This window comes from Teleopsis dalmanni, chromosome 2 (genome assembly GCF_002237135.1).
Source record: "Teleopsis dalmanni isolate 2A chromosome 2, ASM223713v2, whole genome shotgun sequence".
NCBI lineage: Eukaryota > Metazoa > Arthropoda > Insecta > Diptera > Diopsidae > Teleopsis > Teleopsis dalmanni.
In genome coordinates, this window is record NC_051847.1 from 31,446,103 (window position 1) to 31,466,067 (window position 19,965).

Consider the following 19,965-nt stretch of genomic DNA (forward strand, 5'->3'; position numbering starts at 1 on the left):
GCGGCTTCATATGGATTAAGTATAATTATGAAGTATTTGGAAATGATTTTAATTAAATGCTATGATTCGCATTAATATGTCGTTAGTCAAAGCAGTGTTGCTCAGAAATAAATGTCATAAGTTGAGGGTCGGGTGTTCACTCACACCACACTCACCGTAAGCCACAATGAAATGTCAGCTTTCAAACAAGTGTATGTTTGGTAAAGATACCAACATCATCTAGTGATAAACAACTATGGAGTTTTACCAATTCTACCGAATATAAATGGTATCTATCAATATTCTTAGTAATATACCTTACTAGGGTAATTAAGTATCAATAAAACTATGTTATGCTTTTAAAAAGTAATAAAAATTATTTGAGGTTATGCCGGTGATCCAGAAGATTCACTTAGAGCTATTGGCCCTTTGTGTTAATAAAGTTGTTTAATAAAAAATAAAATAATTTCAAAGATTTGAACTCCAAATTTAAAGATTTTTATTGCTTGGTTGCATTTTTTATAATAAATATTAAAAACAACACATAAATTTTTATATATAATTTTGTTAAGACAAAAGAGATAACATATGATGCATTGAATTTGGATTAAATTTTAAAAAATTGATCGCAAAAACCCAATAAGTAAATTTAGGGTCCAAGTATATCATTTAGTTTTGAAAAAATGACTTAAAATTTAGATTAACATTTCCAAACCTATTAACATAATAAAGACGATGATTATAATTATGCCAACCATGACTACAGTAACAAAATGATGGACTCCTTCTGGATCACTAATTTTTCTTTGATTTTGTAGTTGAATACAATAAACAGAGGCTACAGTTGGATCTTTGTCTATTTTATTCGTTTCATCAATGTTATTTGGAATGCCTTCTTCATTACCCTCTTTAACTATAAGTGGATCTATCGAATTATGATGTTGATATTTGGTATTATGGTCCACAGTTGCCAAATGTTGAATTGTTTCATCGACAGTAATTTTAATTTTTTCAGTCTTGTCAGTAGTTACTTTCTCAAGATCGGAATTGCTTTGTGTAAATAATTGAACATCACTGTGAACTTCATTGGATTGACATATTATCGGTTGTACTTCCAACTTACGACTATTTCCATCATTGACATGATCAACTAACTGACTGTTCGTGTTTTTGGGTTTAACTTTCTCATCAAAGCTTATATTTGACAATTCATTTACATTCGCTACACTTTTGGTGGTACGCCAATCTATATTCAGTTTAGAGGTTTGAATTAAATGCTCATTGGATGATGATTTCATGTTCACATTAATGGATTTTGTAAATTGCAGTGTTTCCTCACTACGTTCCGTAAATCCCTTAAAGAAGAGTACAGAAGTTACTTTGGGTTCATATGATGCTTTTGAGGATGTTGTGGGCTCTTCATCGAATATTTCCATTTCCTCACCGAATTTCTTTATTTGTTTAAACATTTTATTCTTATGAACAGCTTCGGTAGTCAAATAATTTGTTAATTGATTACTGTGATCAGCGCATTTAAGAGACTTTCTCAAAACGGTACCGAATGGTGATAAGTTATTAGTTCTGTGTACTATGTTTACAGTGTTGGTTTTCAACACTTTGCCATTTCGAGCTTTATATGTGCTCCAATCTTGCTTATATTTTTTTGGATGAGCATCGCGTATATTTATACTACCGCCTCGAATTCGAATATGTCCATCTTTTATTTTAAGTGCTTCTTGTTGATCGATTTCGCTGGCAAACTCGACAAAACCATAACGTTTGCTACGGCGAAACCTATCACAAATGACACGAGCCGAGATTGTACTGCGAAACATCTTTGCGAAAACTGCATGTAACTCGATCTGCGTAACCGAACGTCCCACGTGTACAAAGATCTCATGTTTTTCGCGTTCATTAGTGCCATAGTTTAAATAATTGGTGGTATTCTTCACAATTCTTTGTGGCATTATGGAAGTCGCAGTAATTGGTTTGAGTGAATTTTCGCCATCAGCTTCTGTAGTATTTGTGATTTCCGCATTTCTGACTTCCACAATCTCGCTCTCTCTTATGTCAGTAGGAATATTAGATGTTATTTCCGATTCTTTTTCATCTTTTTCAAATGTGAAGTAATGTGCAGGAATAATACCCTTAATTATGTTCTTATTCAATTTTTTGAAAACTCGTTCGGCCTCAATTTTATTCGGAAATTCAATTAAGTATAACACGTCTTCAGCCTTCACATCCACCAAGTGCACACTTATGGGTCTTTCACGATATTGCATGAAGGCTTTAAATATCATTTCTTCGGTAAAGTAAGGCAATACAACAAATTTAAGAAACTGTAAAAAAAATTCATATTATAACGACCGGGACTTACTATAACATATGCGATATGTGTACTTACTTTACTCATCTTGTTATTGTTTCGAACTTTAACTTCTCCAATTTTCTTAGATAGACGGAGACCAATTTTGTTAAATGCACTTCCTAGTTTACTGCTAATTGCAAACGGTATTCATTTGACATATGCTATATGGAGAAACGATATATTACTATATTGTGTTTATATATCTGTTTCAGTCTAACTTATTTTCAAAATCAAACCATATGCTTTGGGATTGAATTCCTTAACTGTACAGCTTTGCTTTTCAACAGTGTTAAAAGTTATACTTAAGCTATCAATATGTGGGACAATTAAAAATTTTTATTTATAATTCCAAATAGATGATATTCCAATGGATGTATCATTTCATAACTTATAAACATTTAATATATTTGTACCGACAAGTCACTGAATATAAATTCGAAAGGATTAAGAACTGTAGGATGTCATATGGAAAGATTTAAATAATCTTGTACTCTTTATTTATTGGCAAAAATCAAACAATATATTGAAATACTACTTTGATTAAAATCTTAAGATTAAGTTTTCTTTATTTTTTTTTACATTTGAAACCACAAAATGGTTAACCCTACGCATTTAGGATGGCCCTGCTGGCTTCTATTTTTCTATTTAACCATTAAAATTATTAATAAGTAAATCTTATAATTTGACTGAAATTTTTTAATAAATACAAATTTAATTTACATTAAAAATTCTGAAAATATATATATATCGGTAGCTTTATATAAATTTCACATTTAGTGAGTTGCTGCGCCACCTACCGATAAAAATAGCAACAATATTTGTATAACATCGCCTGCGCTCTTAGCCTGTTTCTGCACCAAATTTTGTGTAATAGGACCTCTACCGGCAATAAGTAACAGTAATAGGTTCAAATATGTTTATAGCAGATTCAGTCGGAAATAAATCTATGTTTTATTGTGAAATTCTATGTTTTTGCTATTTGAAATGTTTTTGCCATTCAATTGAAAAATTGTTGTCTCCAGATTTAAATTAAATTAATTTTAATATTATAAAAATTCAAATGTTTAATAAAAAATATTAACAAATAAAATAAGATTTTAGTTTAAAAATTAGAATTAAATTGAGTTAGTGCTATTAAGAGATAATAAAGAGAAAAATTGAAAGTCATACATAGACACGTAACCATAGGAGATGTTTAAGGTACTGCAGATCGCTTTGAATTAAACCAATATATTACGTATAAGTACTCAAATACATCATATATAACCTATAGTCTGGAAGATTGAAGTATCAACTAATGTTTTGAAATAATTAAACTACAGTAATAAAATTTATTTTCCGATAATACATTTCTTAAATAGCTGTAACAACCCGTTATTGGTTTTTGGCTTGATTTAGTATGTCTCTCCAGGCACGTCGACTGTGCGTACGTCTTTTTTTAGTATATATTTATTTTTAGTATTTTTTAGTGCTTCCCAGACTTGATTACTCCTCCGTAGACGCGATTATCGCTGATAAAAAGCCATTGTCTGTGATGTGGTGGAAGATTCTTGTATCTACTTAGGTTTTAGTAATATGAAAGTGATGTAATGGAACTTATCTCCTGACAATACATCCATGATAAAAATCCATTTTTCAATGATGCGGGAGATTCTTGCACCTACTGAGGTTTTAGAACTATAAAAGTGTAATAATGGAACACATTTTCCAAAAATAAAATTATTTTTCACGATTTTTATTATTATATCAATTAAAATAGCTAATATTAAGAAATCATTTTATGACACAAAAATGTATTTAAATGTATTCTTCCTTATTATATTGTATATATAATAAATATAAACTAAGTGCGCTACTTAAAATATTGATCTAATACCACAATTGATTAACAGGAAGTGGTTTACTTTTAATCGTTAAAAAATCAAACAAATACTTTAAAAATTTTTTAAGTTCTCAAATTTTAAATCTCCATCAAAGTAACTTTGAAAATTTTCAAATTATCCATCAACACGTCTGCCTCGATACAAATTTCTGGCTACTGGCTTGATCACATACTTTAGTCTAGTAAATAGTTTACGTTCTAGATTAAATATGAATTCTATGTAGCGTTGATCAACTATGTGTACTATTCAACTACGTGTACTATTTTTAATTCGATATCGCAGGCGATCAACATAAAGTGATCGACGCGTCTGCGTCGATACAAAGTTCTGACTACTGGCTTGATCATATACTTTAGTCTAGTAAATAGTTTACGTTCTAGATTAAATATGAATTCTATGTAGCGTTGATCAACTATGTGTACTATTCAACTATGTGTACTATTTTTAATTCGATATCGCAGGCGATCAACATAAAGTGATCGATTTTTTTATCGATAAATAATCTAGGAAATTATTTTGAAAAATTTTTCAGTCATCAAATTGTTTATCTCCAACGAAGTACTTTTAAAAATTTTTAAGTTTTTTACCATTACGTCTTCTGCGATCCAAATTTTTGGATAATAGCTTTGTCGATTAACATAAAGTGATCGATTTTTTATCGATAAAAAATCAAACAAATACTTTAAAAAAATTTCAGTTTTTAACCTGGGAGCATATCTGGAAACAAATTTCTAGCTACCGGTCTAGTCACATAGTTACAGTAAATAGATTTCTTTTTTGTTTAAATAAGAACTCTTTATGGCGCTGATCAACTAAATGCACTGCGGCACCTTCAATATTGTTGTCAATTAAGAGAAATTAATCGAGTTTATATCTTAATATGGAGGACGCACTTGAAGTTTCTTTAAACATTTTAATGTTACCAATCAGTAATCCTCCCCGAAGTATATTCCTAACTACCGGTCTATTTAGCTCAGTTAGTAGATTTGTTTATTTATTCAAAACAGCACTGCATTATCATTCCCATTAACTGTGCATTTGGCAAAGTCTTCGATAACAACGAATTTCTCATCCATATTATCCATACGAAAATTTTTATTTGGTTATCAACAAGCATTTATTTTCCATTATTGTTGTTTTTGTTGTAATTTTTTTGTTTTTTGTTCTGTATTCAATTCTACTGCCTTTTTGCATGCATTGCTTTCCGCCTTTTTCTTACCACGCGAAATGTGCACACAGCTGAAAAGCTACCTCAACGGAAAACAGAGAGTCAAGTGCTGCAACAGCTCGCAGGTCAGTGCGTCGTCTCATTTCGCAGAGAGTGGAGCGGTTTTTGTCGTCGCCCCAACATAATTTATTTTTTTTCCTTATACAGAATATTTAATAAATTTCAAAGATTAAATGTTGTTAAAGATAAAATGCACAAAAACCAATGAAATTAACCGGCAACTAACTGATAATGCCTACGGTTTATATATGTACATATGTATATAGACGACGGTTCGATAAGAACGCGAGTGTCTAACCTGTTCGCATAATTATTTTTGCAGTAAAATATTTTCAAACGTCAAAATAACAACAACAATAATAACAGAAAATTACAAAAAAATTGGTATACAGATTTTTAAATAATTAATTAATTTCCAAAATAATTTTATTCAAATAATTTAACATAAATTAAAAAATTAATTGTTGTTTTTTCTATCGTGCATTGGCATATTCACTGAATATACACACACACACACGCAAATCTAATAAGAAAATCATATAAATTCCAATAAGAAGATTTGTTTGGCTTTTCATGAGAACAACAAAGTTTATGCAGTTTTAGTTAATTTTTATTATTTTTTTAATTTTTATATAAAATATTTTTTAATAGTAAAAATCATACTGCAACGACGTTAGAGTTGGAGTTGCTTGCAGTATACATAGTAAATAAGCTTTAGTAACATAACCTACAGAGACGGAAATAAACAGCCAAACGACAACCCGAATTACTAACACAAGTAAAATGTACAACAAAAAACGGCAACAGTAAATGCAACTAACCCAACAAAATGCAACAACAAAATGCTAAACATAACACAACAAAAACACAACATAGCAGCCAGTAAAAGCATTCGAGTATCATAAGGCAAAGCACAGAAACCACAAATAAATTTTGCGGGGTTGTGTAGTGCAGTGCAGTCAGAGGTAGTTAGTAGCAGAACATTTACACCGGTTGCATGGGGCATATTATGCTGTGCATAACATATTAGGAGAGTACATAATTGAGTAATGTTTTGCTAAAGAAGTTAAGTCAGTTGTTATTGTGCCAGCCGAACGTGTGGCGCGAAACGTAAGAGAACAAAGCAACAGCTTTGAATTAAGCACGAAGAGCAATAGCAACAGCAACAGCAACAGCAACAGCACTCGCATGCACACACGCACACACAAAAACAATAATAATAATAACAGCAACACTAATAATAAAACAGTATAACATTTGTTTTTATTGAATTCCTCTTTTTTCCACTTTTTACTATGTTGACAACGGCAAACGGCATAAATAAAAACAAGAAATAATAAAAAAATAAAAAAATATAACATGTCTGCATGAAAACACTACTCACAAAAACAAAAGCAAAAATAAAATCTAAAGAGAGTAGAAATGAAAATTAACTTTAAAATTGCTTGTTTTCGATTTGGGAGCAACAAACATAACCGTTGCCTGCTGCTAGTGAGATATCATGAGAAACGAAGAGCGCCAGAGAGTATGCAAGATAAATGTGTATAAAAATAGCCGCTCACAAGTGTGGCAATGCCCTCTATAATATACCAACATACACTTCGATACAAAAAAGAAATACAAAACAAAAGAAAAAGAAAACAGCAACCAGCTAAAAACAAAAGTGGAAGACGAAAATGAAAACAGAGTATATAAATATGTAATAAGAAGAAAAAGAAGAAGAAGAAAACAATTGCATCATACAATATACTCACTTGTCATAATACGACTGGCGTAATAAGCACGTGTTAATCAAACTTGCAGGCAATGGAGAGTGAATGAGAGTTTACGTTCAAGCAAAACAAAAACAAATAAGAAAATTAAAAGCAAAATAAAATAAAAGAAAGGAAATTAAAAACAATAAAGAAAAAAAAACCGTATGCCGTCAAACATTCTAATGTGACTTTTGTGAATTTTCGAAATGTGAAAAAAAAATAATTTTAGAATAATTTTTTTTGTTGGTTTTCATTTTAAATTTAAACAAAAAATTAATTTTTTTTAAATATGCGCTATATTTATACTTATAAAATTAATTTTAATACAATTTGTTTTTGTTTTGCTTAGTGAGATTTATTTGTAATTCGGTCATGAACTTTGTGACTTATGGGTTCGTTGTTGTAGTGTTGGTGTTGGTGTCAGTGTTGGAAAGGATATGTTAATGAAATCAAAGATCTCATCAAAAATTTAGTGTACGTGAGATAGACTAGGTAGTTGAAAATTTTGTCCACAATTTTGACAATCTGAATAATACTCGTATTTAATTTGTAGGCAAACTTTTAAGAGTTGAAAACTACAATACACAGTTTAAAGCGTTTTCATACACTATTTTTTTTTTTTTATAATCATTTAACTAGTAAACACTAGTTTAATTTAAAAATCTAATAATACTAGTTAATACTGGTTAAATTTACTAGTTATGGAAATAGGAACGTTCTGATTTTGACTGTAATTAAAATCTATCTTCTAAGTTTAGTTAGTAGATTTCTGCAGATCACATTACAAGCTGAGAGTATTCCATAGCATATATTAAGAAAAGCTATATGAATAAGAGACATTAATCAAATTCACTTGAAGCTTTGAGAGAGCAGGGTAGATTAGGTTAGGTTAGATTATTTCAATGGCCTATTGGTTATTATCTTACCATATAAGAAAAGGTATCAGAGGTTTGAAAATCAATTTGACAAAGCATAAAATGCTCTTTAAAAGGACCTGGACTTGGCCAAGATCTGCTAAAAGGAAGTTCATAAAATAATAAATTGTCTCCGCGCATGCTCTGAACAGTAACAAAACGATTGTTAGTCATTATCAGTGTCCTCCTCACAACTGCGACGGTAATGATTTAACGGAAGATTTAATCTTTCCTAATCGGTTGTGATTCGTCAACAAATTTACCACAAGACTGATATCCTTGCAGGACACTTTAATGTGATCGATTGATCTCAGCTCTCAGATGCCAGCATATCGTTAAATCCTTTAACTGCAGTTTAAAGTTTAGCTTTACGAAACTGGGAACTTAATATACTGAAACTTTTGTGGTTTTGTAGGAAAGATATTTAGAGCTCAAAACACGCGCTAGGAGTTTGCTTGGTGCAGACACATAAACGAAGGAAGCTAGAGGGGATGAAAAAAAAAACTGTAAAATGGTTTCAATACTACAATTTATCGATCAGAAGAAATAATCTGAATTTATGAAGTGAACGCAATAAATCTTTAAGTCGCAGTGTGAATTACCTCCACTTAGTAAGAATATCAATAACAGTATGCAATAATTAGTTCACACACTTTCAGGCCACATTTGTATAATTCAGATTTTGTTCTTTTAGAGTTTTAAATGTTTTAAAAATAGACTCTAATTATACATTTTTAGCAATAAGAAAAAAAACTTTCGCTTACCACAATTAGTAACTTGTGTTTGTAATCACAGTTAATATCTCTTGTAGAGTCTGTTTTTAAGGAAATGTGATCAGGAATTTTTAAACTGAACTTAAATAAAAATTTGTATTATGACTGTTAAACTTTATTTGAATTCTAAGATTTAATATATATAATTTAATATCTAAGGCAACTTGGTTTAAAATACTTTCAAAATTTTAAAATGTGTTTCGATTGGCTGATATTATATTCGACCACTATATTCGACAAATGGGTATTCCATTATGAAAACCTATTCACTATATTAAGTTGTTAGCAATACTAGTTTCGTACCACGAAGCAGTACCACGAAGCACGAAGCAAATATTCCACTACACATTTTATGTAAGTCTGATATGAATATTTATATAAAATTATATATTTATCAGACTTTTATAAAATATTATAGACTTTTATAGCTAATTTATTGGGATCAAATAAACTGGTTCGAGAGATCAGAATCGCCACTGATGGTCTGGCTAGTGTGTGAACAAATATCACACGAATTCCAAGATACGAACTTATAACCTTACCTGCTTCTGTCCAACACTCACCTGACTGCAGATTCGACTCTGGAGTGAAGTGGTAGATCCATATTTCTTGCATTTTTACTAAAAGTTCTGGTGTCTCCGGAATCTGTTAAGGCGAAGTTTTTACATTACGTCTTTCCAAAAAGATTTTGTGATCTTTTTTGATATTTTTTGGTGTCAATACTTCTTTTGGGCGGTTAGTAAGTTCGGTGTTATGATGTTTGTAAGTCCGTGTTTAAAGTCAGTAAACCACTTTTCTACTATTTGCTCGATGCTGCTGATTCCGGGTAGCACTTATCACACGAGGCTTTTGTTGTTACTGTATTATTTTTTTTTGTGATACATGGAAAGTCATATGATTCCCTGCCACTGTCAGCGCTTTAGTTCATGTATATCAGAGCTGTCGAGATCATATAAATATATTGGAGGGCCGCAGAAATAAATACATGTGTTCATAATTTTTCCTGAGAAAAATAAAAGTACGTCGATAATGATAAATTTAAATTTATTAATTCTTCATTAATTTATCTTTTACAATTCTATCACTATCACCATTATTAATATTAGTTGTTGACATACAAAAAATACTTTATTTTTAATAATAAAGTTTTTGTAAATTAAGTAAATTAACGTAAAGTGTGATAAATTATTTAAAAAATTAAATTATTCGGGATACCATAAAGATAAAATTATGTGATATTACTAAAATACAAGAAAGAAAAATTTGCCTAATTGTGTTAGATTAGAAACATATCGCGGGACGCACAAATATTAGCCGCGGGCCGCATGAGGCTCGTAGGTCGTGCTTTGGACTGTCTTATTGTAAATAATATATTTTATTCTAATATATGAAGACAATTTTACCTTTTTCAGTGCTTTTGCGCTGTTTATAATTAAATAATTGATTTAATTTATATTTATTAAGTACATTTTACTCAACATTTTTGTTTTGTCTAGATTCTAGTAACTTAAGACTGTGTCCGACTTCGAGTAAATTAATTGTGAATTGAGGGAAATAGTAAATTATGTCGGTATTAGATAAAAATTAGGTAATGTAGGTGTTACTATTGTGAAAATTTTATAAGATGTTTAATAAATAAATGAATAAATTTAAAAACTTTTAACCAAAAATAATAAATAAGTGCAATAAACAAATAAATAAATATTTGCAATTTACTTTACCTCAATTTACTGAAGTCGCACACTGCTTAAATGTTCAGTTTGATAAACAGTTCATCCACATTTATTTAAAACTTATTTAAAACTATTTACTTAAAGCATAGCATTTAACTCTACATATATATTATAGTGATATCTTTATAATTTTTATTAGATGCTAGATTCTATTGTTAGATATTCTTTTTGTATTTTCCAATATTTAGTAATATCTCTAATATAAGATCTAATCTATCAAACATGTAATAATATTATCTAATTATTAATAAACTAATAATAATTATGAATGATTTCTAATAATATAAATCATACAATCAAAATCATTTTATCGCTGATATTCAAAACTTTTATATCTCTTTCTTTCTTTGTCCGGGGTATACCAACAAACCAAAACTAATTTAGCCGTCTTCTACGTATAAACTCTTTCACTACCAACTACCAACACGATCCAATTCTTACTTATTTTTGTCTTTTGCCTGAATGAATTCTTAAAATTACTACTATTTTTTTTCAAAGCCTTAGCTTATAGTAATTACTGTGCGCCTTGCATTTAACGTGTTTCTTATACTTCGCTTTACTCGTTAACAGTGAGAGAGCTTAGTTCAGACAACATCAACAACACCAACAACATTAACAACACTGATAACAACAACAACAACACAAGAACATAAGAAATAAAAAAAGTATTAAAAATATGTGAAGAAAAAAAAACTTTAATAAAAGTTTAAATGTTTGAAAAATTGCAATGTTTCGTACTTGTTGTTGTTGTGATTGTGGTTGTAGTTTGTTGTGATTGTTGTTGTTGTTTTTGTTGCTGTTTATGTTATCGAAAAATCGCATTACGATCGGGTTTTCTTCGTGTTACTTTAACGAAAACAAAATCGTTTCGTTAACGATCGGTTTTCTTTTTTATAAACGAAAGCTATATGAGAACTTGAAAAAAAAATTCATAAGTAGCCAATTGCCAAGTAGAAAACCAGTCGTCAGTTAGTCGATGGCAAAGCTGCGGCTTTCATTCTTCATTGAGTGGCGTACGCTTGTTGTATTAAACGCGTTCAAGACGGAATAATACACGACGGTGCATGTATTTTTTTTTTAAATATTTTTGATTATGTTTTGTTCTTCTTTAAATGAGAAAATTATATGTATTCTTATTTGAATCTATATACATATATACATGTATATTGTATATTATATAAAAATAAACAACAAAATTTTTATTTTAAATATTAAAAAAAAAAAATAAAATAAAACGTAAGCTTTTATTTATATGGTGTCTGTGTGTGTATGCATGTATGTGATTGTATTCAATTGCAACTAACCAATAATTATCTTATAATTATCACACTTCAATGTTATTGAATAATTTTATTACAATTGTTTTTTGTGTATTACTTAATTTAACATTAAGTTTCAAGTGCGGTAATTAGAAATGCATAACATCATTTTTAAACAAATCAAAATGCAATAAAAAGTGTATTAAATAATAATAGCAAAATATCAAAAGTGAAAAAAAAGCTACTGAAAAAATTATTTTAAGTGCTAATAAGAAAGAAGTGCCGCGCACTTGACAGCCAACAAGAATCCGCTACATACTTAAGCTTGTCTGGAGAGTTAAAAACTTCAAATATACACAAGAAAAAAAAAACAAAAACAAAAGCAACAATATAAGTGAGAACAACAAAAACAATAACAACATCAGTTAAAGCATTAATAGCACTAACAACTAATAGCAACAACAAGAATAGTTATAATAACAACAGCAACAACAACAACAAGAATAGTAATAATAATGTTGATCATAATAAATAACAATGTTATTTTAATAGGCACAGCATAACGTGAGAGCTTTCAAATGGCCCACGACATTTATCAATAATAAGTAGCAGAAGTAAAAGCAGAAGCAGCAGCAGCAGCAGCAGCAGCAGAAGTAGTAGAAGTAACAGCAGCAGCAGCAGCACAAGTAGTGGAAGCAGAAACAGCAGCAGAAAAGGTGTAATAAAAAAAAGCAAATGAAGCTTCTTTTAATAAATTTCATTAATATATAATTATTTATGGTACTACATACATACTTACATATGTGTAATGTATATGCGCGTGTGGTTAATAAAGTGTTAAATATTAGCTAATTAAACAAAATTTGCTTAAAAAAATTATACAAAAAAAATTACACAAAAAAAAATTTTGTTTATAATGATATTGTAATATAAGTTTCAATAACTTTATTTAAAGTAAAATAAAACTACAAAAATAAATATAAATTTGTGCTTTGTAAAGAAATTTAATACGCCCTTTCCGCCAAGCAACAACAGTGAAGCAATAAAAAGAAAGAATAATAAAAAAATAAACACAAAAAAAAAATTATAAATTAAATATCATTTATAAATTCATGTGTGAAAATCGTTCTTTATATCAAACGTCGCGTTATAAGCTTTGTTTTTCTTTCTCTTTCTTTTCTTTTTTTGTTTTCACATAAAAGAATGCTCGCTCGGGTTACAGCCGTAAAACTTAAGTTCCGAAATTCCAATTGGTCTCAACTTTAGTGTAGAAAAAAAATTCTAACTGAAAACGTGCCAGAAAACCGGTTTTAAAACATACATAAATTCGTACTACTCAACATAATAGGTATATCGTCGTAATTACTAACCGAGAAGGTACATCTGCTTTATGTATATATTTAAGCATACCCGAGCAGATATATATATATTATCCGTTTTATAAAGGTTTTATAAATCGTAAGTGATTTCATATTTATTTAACTATAAAAGTTTTAAAGTTGTATTATATGGTATACAAAAAAGCAGTGTTTTATGTGATATATAAAAATAATTCTCACCTCTTATAAGAAAGAATTTTAGAAATCTTTAACATCGTAGACATAAGAAGCGAAATCATGAGGGTGTTCCGGTTATATACTGTTATGACAGAAACCATTAATTCTTTTTAATGTGATTTCTTTAGTTCCCCTCATTAGCTGTTGTTGAGATTCAATTATAGTTTTTTTTTTTTTTTTATTTCGAGGCTGGGGAACAAAAAATGTCTACACACACCCGCAGAAAACGTCTTTCTGTGGGTAGTGCACGGTTCGCGCTAATCGCTGACATGCTAAAAAACTCCCCTTTCCAGGATGAAGTACACGACCTGGAACCACCACTAGGTATTGCTTCAGATCAAGAGATTCAATTATAGTAGATATATATAATCTATATAGTGTTAAATATAGTGTTAAATATAATATATGTGTATATATAATATGTATTTATTTACATAGTATAATATATACATTACATATAATATATTTAGTATAACAACAGGTAAATTTTAAGATAGCGCCTCTACACATCTTCAAACATAATCTTAGGTATTCTGTTCTAGTTTTTTTTGATACTCACTTTATAAATATAGTTTAATTTATCTTTAATGATTTATATCCTATCCCAAAAATCGTAAAAATTAAGAACTAAAAATATATATAGTCTTAGATACACTGAGTAGATTTTTAGAGATTAGTGTTAGTAAATTAGATTAGATTAGTATTATTAGATTAGATATAGTATTGGACATATTATCGTTTGACATTTGAGCAGATAAAAGCAATGTTGCCCTCAATTCATTGAATGTTGTTGGTTTTTTCTGTTAATTGTCAATTTGGGTGGTACTCAAATGGACGCGTTTTAATAAATATTGAATATTGTGGATAATACCAATTATCTCAATTCTTTAACTACTCAATTTCTCAATTTCTGAATTTTTCAATTTTTCTAATTGATATACATAGTACCAATACTAAAGAGTTTTCCATTTATCATGCATTATTTTCCAAGAATTTTCTTCTAAACTGAATTACTTGTTACTTGTTTTTAATAATAATTATTTTTAATAATAATTATTTTCTTTAACTGTTTTATTAGATTGTATTCTATATAAAATTTTATATACCCTTGATACTATCTCATATAAATTATTAACTGATAATGTATAAGTTTGTAATTGTCTATAATAGTCTTGATAATGGAGTTATTGATATTTTTCAAGACCACATTTATATATAAGGCAACCTTCATCGTTGAACTATCATATATTACTTGATAACATGTGACGATTACCAGACTGATTCATTATTCTAAAATTCGAATATAAAAGGTAACATGACTTAACTTATTATCATTATTGTTATAATTAGTACAGATACTCCTATACATATGTATATATAATGTATAGTTAAATAAATTAGAAAGAAACGACAATTGTTTCTGTTTCGCGTTGTTGCTATCTATTGACTTGATTATTTTCCTTTTTTCTTTAAACTGTCATTTATAGTTTCATTCTTCTAATAAATTCAATTCCAGTAATGTATGTGTGTAATGTATATATGATCAATTTAATTAATTATTGTATTACTGATCCGTTTATTTAAAGATTAATAAGTAAATTAAAATAAATACGTATACCTTAAAATTGTGATTAAATTTGGTGGTAGACCTAAAGGACAGCCCGAATAACCGAAGTGATCAGCATACGAACAACGCTGAGAGGCAAGATTCACCCCATGCAAATGCAACTATGTAATTTCTAGCTTAACCGTTGCAAATAATAGCAATATCGAGACAAAATCAAGTCAATTTCTTGTGCGAAATTGTTGTTAGTAGTAGACTTATGACGTTAACGAAAACAGAATTTAAAAAAAAAAGAAAGAAATTTCGTTTTTTGATCTTGCGTAGACCACCTTCAGTGTCATAGTGACGATGCGCGAAGTGGGACGTAAGGGGATCTATTATGATCCGGATCCCCCACGCAAAACTGCGCCAAATAGTTATTATGTATGAAATGGTTTTATAAACAATGAGTAAACGTGTACTATTGTATTATGTAGTTCACTTCTGTGCTTTATATAGATTTTGTCCTGGTTTATTTAAACACTAAATAAACACTAATATCAATTAGACAGTAAAATTTATGTTGCAACATGTGCGCTTAAATCAACACTAATTACAATTAGATAATAAAATTATCTGCTGCGGCGTATGTAGCTTAAAATATATCATAAGATAATTAAGTATGTTCTTGACTTAATATCCTAATTACATCCTAATGCACTTAGAATAGATTACGGGGGTTTTAGACGCCTGTTATATTTACTACGCCAACTTAGTGTCAAAAAGTAAGGAACTCTTCCGTTTAATAACACATAAACACTGTTTTTAAGTATATTCCAAACACTTTCTACTAACAATCATTCTTCGAAATAGAGCATCTAACATATGTTTTTCTTTTCATCCTTTTATTGCAGATGGTAAAATATTAAAAGGTAATAAAAATATTATTTGTTTTCTTTTTTTTAGGTTTTAGTGGTTATTTGAATAGATTTTTATTAAATATTTAATAAGAATACAAAAACGGATAATGACGCAGGTTCTACACTAATATTACACTAAAATTTTACTAAATAAAAATTTATTAAATGTGCTTAAACTATGTGTGTGAAAGTGATAGAATGTTTAGTAAAACAGGTTAAATAGAAATTTGTATGTTTCTATAAAAAAAAGGAAAATTAAGAGTTAAAGTTAAAAAAAAATAAGCATATGCAAAAAATTTATTACCAAGGAAATCCTAACCAGAACGTTTACACGCCCCTTAATTTTGTTGGAAAAAAAACAGAATATGTGTTGAAAATGTATTTGATCGTCGGACTGAAGACTTGCCACATTTTTCATTTTCATGCAAAAACAACAAACATAAAACGTTTAAGTGGGAAAAAAAATTTACATTTACAATGCAAACTTTTCTAACGGTACTACGCCATTTTGTGTTCGTGCAACATATTTACAAGTGCTTCGTCATGCGTTGATGACTGCAACGAAAATGCAAAGAAAAGTGTCTCTGTCTCTATAAGATCTGCGAAGTAGTGAAGTGTAACTGAGTGTATCTCTTAGTGCTGAGTCTTTGCGAAGTAGGAAAGCACAAAAAAAAAGTTGAAATCAGTACAAGAGCCTCTTAACATCCTTAAAGTCTAATAAAAAAAAAATCCCGAAAAAAAAAATTAATAAAATAATAACGTTAAAATGTCTGATGATATAAATAAAACAGCAGCAGCAACAACAACAACAACAGTAACAACGGATATAACAACAACGAATAGTGAAGTAATTGCGGCAACATCTGAGGTGCCACTTAGCAATGTAAATGCAACAACTTGTACTGTTACAGCATTTGCTGAACTGTCTTTATTCGATCAATTAAAAAATAGTGTTAATCACAATTTAATAAATAGTAAAACTGGTAACAACAGTATTCAACCGAATAGCAACAACAACAACGGTACCGGTGGCAGCAACAACAGTACCGGTGGTAGCAACATTAAAACGGAAATAAGTTGTTCTATTTCTCAAGCTTTGCACATACCAACCAACGACACTGCTGACAACAGTTCGAGTACCAATCGGCACTTAACCAAAGAGGATAAAAATTGCAACAACAATGAAACAGATACAAAGTTGCAACAGCAACAACAACAGTCTGAAACAGACTTGGCAATATTGACAGCTGCAAAGGAAGTGACTGACAATAACAAATCAAGAACAAATGAAAAATCGACAAAAGTCTGTAGTGAAAAATGCTCCTTTATGAAGGAGCCTAAAGTGAAAAATACTGATAAAGTCTTAACAAAAATTGAAAATTCGAAAAAAGGAAATATAAAGGATGTTGTGTCTGCAACCAGCATAAGTGCGCACAATGCAAGCAATACAAGCAACAACAACAACATCAATAACAGCGATAATAACGGCAGTAAAGTAAGCAATAATACTTTAAATTTAATACGTAAAGGCGAACAAGTGACAAACTTGACAACTTTATTGTCGAAAACAGATACTCTAGTGAAAACAGCAGCAGCAACAGCAATAACAGCAACTGCAACAGAAATAGCAATAGCAACAATACTGCCTGAAGTCGTAGCAAATCCTAATATCTCAGTTATGCAGACAGACAAGCAACAAACTTTTTTATCAAACGCAAATAATCAAGAAATGTCAACCACAGCAATCCAATTAATGTCACAAAGCAATGCAACAATACCAACAACTAACACTATACAAAATATTGTAAATACAACAGCAACAGCAACAGCAACTGATATAGTGTGCAGCAACAGCAACAAGTTGAAGCCAATACCGATACCAACACTGACAGCGTCAACAACAACAACCAACGTCAATTTCTTAGATACGCATAACACTGCTAATCATTGTGCTAATCAAGTTGTTGGCAATAGTAATGAGAGTGTGGAAATTGCTAGCAATAATATAGCATCAATTGCTGCTGTCAGCAACACAAATCAACACATTAAAACGACAGTAAACACAGTCAATACTGCAGCACCAGTAGCAGCAGCAGCAACGACAATCAACGCATTGCAAAATAAAACTTCAAATTTGAATCAACAATTCTCAACACCAGCATTGCCACCACCAACAACAACAATAACTGCAATTGGCAACATCAGCAGCAATGGTACAAGCATTGGCATAGTGCATGGTATGAAACGTGCCACATCGGCAACAACAACTGCAACGGCTCTTATAGCATCAAAACCAACATCTGCAATAAATATCGCAGGGAAATTTCAAGCACCCACTGTCAATTCTGTTGCATTCTTACAACAACAACAACAACAACAAAATACGCATATTTTTGGTATACCACAAGCTAATGTTGTTGCAAACAGTCACAGCGACATCAATGATAAAACTAGCACTATGACAAGCAACAATACTACTAATAATATTGTCAATATACACAGAATGGAAAATAACAAAGTATTAAGATCTCAACGTCATTATCATCATCATCAGCAACATTTGTTGCAGCAATTACATCATCATAATCATCATACAGCAATTGCTAATAGTAATAAAAGGACTGCAGCAACAGCTGGCTCACATCATGCAAACGAGAGTGATATTATCAGCAAGAAGAAACGTTGCACCGATCGTTATGATTCTTCAGAATCTTCAGACAGGTAAGTTTGTTTTTTTTTTTTTTAATTTTAAATGGTTATTTTTAAATGATTATTATAAATGATAAATGATTATTTATATATAAAATTAAATTTTTAATTTATTGATTTAAGCTAAATAGATGTATTGGGTCACATAAAAAGTATTCGGCGTTTTTTGGTAAATTTTTGAATAGAAATTTTCTTATTTAAAAATTAATTTTAAACAAGTTTATATTGGCCGTAGTTATTTATGACCTATTATCGTTTTTCGAATGGTTTTACAATTCCATTGACCTAGAACTTCTGTGGTTTATCGGCGATGCTTGGCTAATAGATGTTTAGCAGCTCTTTGGTCGAAAATTTTTTTACCATTAAAAGAGTTTTGCAGAGACCACAACAAACGGTATGCAAATATTGCAAGATCCGGGCTATACGGTGGATGTATCAAAACTTCACAACCATATTCCATCAATATGTTGACAAGTCATTACAAACATTGTCACTATAGAACACAACTAATTTTCTGTTTTCGAGTTCTGTTCGAACAAATTTAGGTATATACAGTAGTCGCAAGAAACAATTTCTTCTTTGAATATAAACATATGAAAATATTTTCTTTTTATAGGCTAATAATGGTCAAGAAAATCTTAATATGAAAAACACTTTTCTTCCCTATTTCGTTTGAAGCTTTTTTAATAAAACCAAATGAAGAGCTTTTTCTTTTATAGGCTAATAATTGCTGAGATAGTCTCAATATGAAAATCTTTCATCTTTCTTCTATATTTCGTTTGAAGGTCTTTTAATATAATCATATTAACATGCTTTTCTTATAGGCTAATAATTGTCGAAATAGTCTTAATATTCCAACCACCTTTTGTCCCTACTTCGTTCGAAGGTTTCCTATAAAAATATAAAACTACCGATATGAAAACCACATTTTTTACCGATTTTGTCCAAAGATCTTTTTAAAGAAAACATAAGAGCATCCGTCATCAATTAAAAGATAAATAAACGATATGAATTCGAGCATAGTTAAAGCCTAGTGTGGGGCAGGGCTAAATCCCCCAGCCACAAAAGAGTAAAAGTGCGCAATAGCACTAACTCAAGAAACCACAACAACAATTATAAGAACATCTTTACTTTTTATGGGCAAATAATTACCTAAATAAATTCAATATCGAAAACTACCTTTCCACACCACTTCCTTCCTATAGAAAAAGCATTACAGAGGTAGTCTCTATATGAAAACATATTCCCTACGTATGCTTTCTCATAACCCCAGATGTCATATAAAGTTCCATTTAATAACGCTTAGATTCTACAAATGTTGATTACCAGCTGAGACATTACAAAAT

The 19,965-nt window shown here is 29.9% G+C and overlaps 2 protein-coding genes and 1 long non-coding RNA gene across 3 annotated transcripts; 2 read left to right on the forward strand and 1 right to left on the reverse strand.

The window, feature by feature from the left end:
* Positions 1 to 562: 562 nt before the first annotated feature.
* Positions 563 to 8,996, reverse strand: LOC119678790. The gene is made up of 3 exons (XM_038090846.1): positions 8,891 to 8,996; positions 2,384 to 2,508; positions 563 to 2,318 (listed from the first exon to the last, which is right to left on the reverse strand). The coding sequence occupies exons 2-3, from the start codon at positions 2,390 to 2,392 to the stop codon at positions 675 to 677; spliced, it is 1,653 nt and encodes a 550-aa protein (XP_037946774.1). The 5' UTR covers positions 2,393 to 2,508; positions 8,891 to 8,996; the 3' UTR covers positions 563 to 674.
* Positions 5,401 to 12,359, forward strand: LOC119678791. The gene is made up of 2 exons (XR_005252356.1): positions 5,401 to 5,842; positions 12,026 to 12,359. It is a non-coding gene; the product is annotated as an uncharacterized LOC119678791 (long non-coding RNA).
* A 525-nt stretch (positions 12,360 to 12,884) lies between these two features.
* On the forward strand, positions 12,885 to 18,746 carry LOC119674259 (myosin-G heavy chain-like). Its single transcript, XM_038085391.1, has 3 exons — positions 12,885 to 13,349; positions 15,957 to 18,631; positions 18,743 to 18,746. Exons 2-3 carry the CDS (start codon positions 16,677 to 16,679, stop codon positions 18,744 to 18,746), a joined length of 1,959 nt encoding a protein of 652 aa, XP_037941319.1. The 5' UTR covers positions 12,885 to 13,349; positions 15,957 to 16,676.
* Positions 18,747 to 19,965: the final 1,219 nt, after the last annotated feature.

Excerpts from the sequence above, each read along its gene's own strand:
- LOC119674259 (XM_038085391.1), top strand. The coding sequence starts at position 16,677 with ATGTCTGATGATATAAATAAAACAGCAGCAGCAACAACAACAACAACA.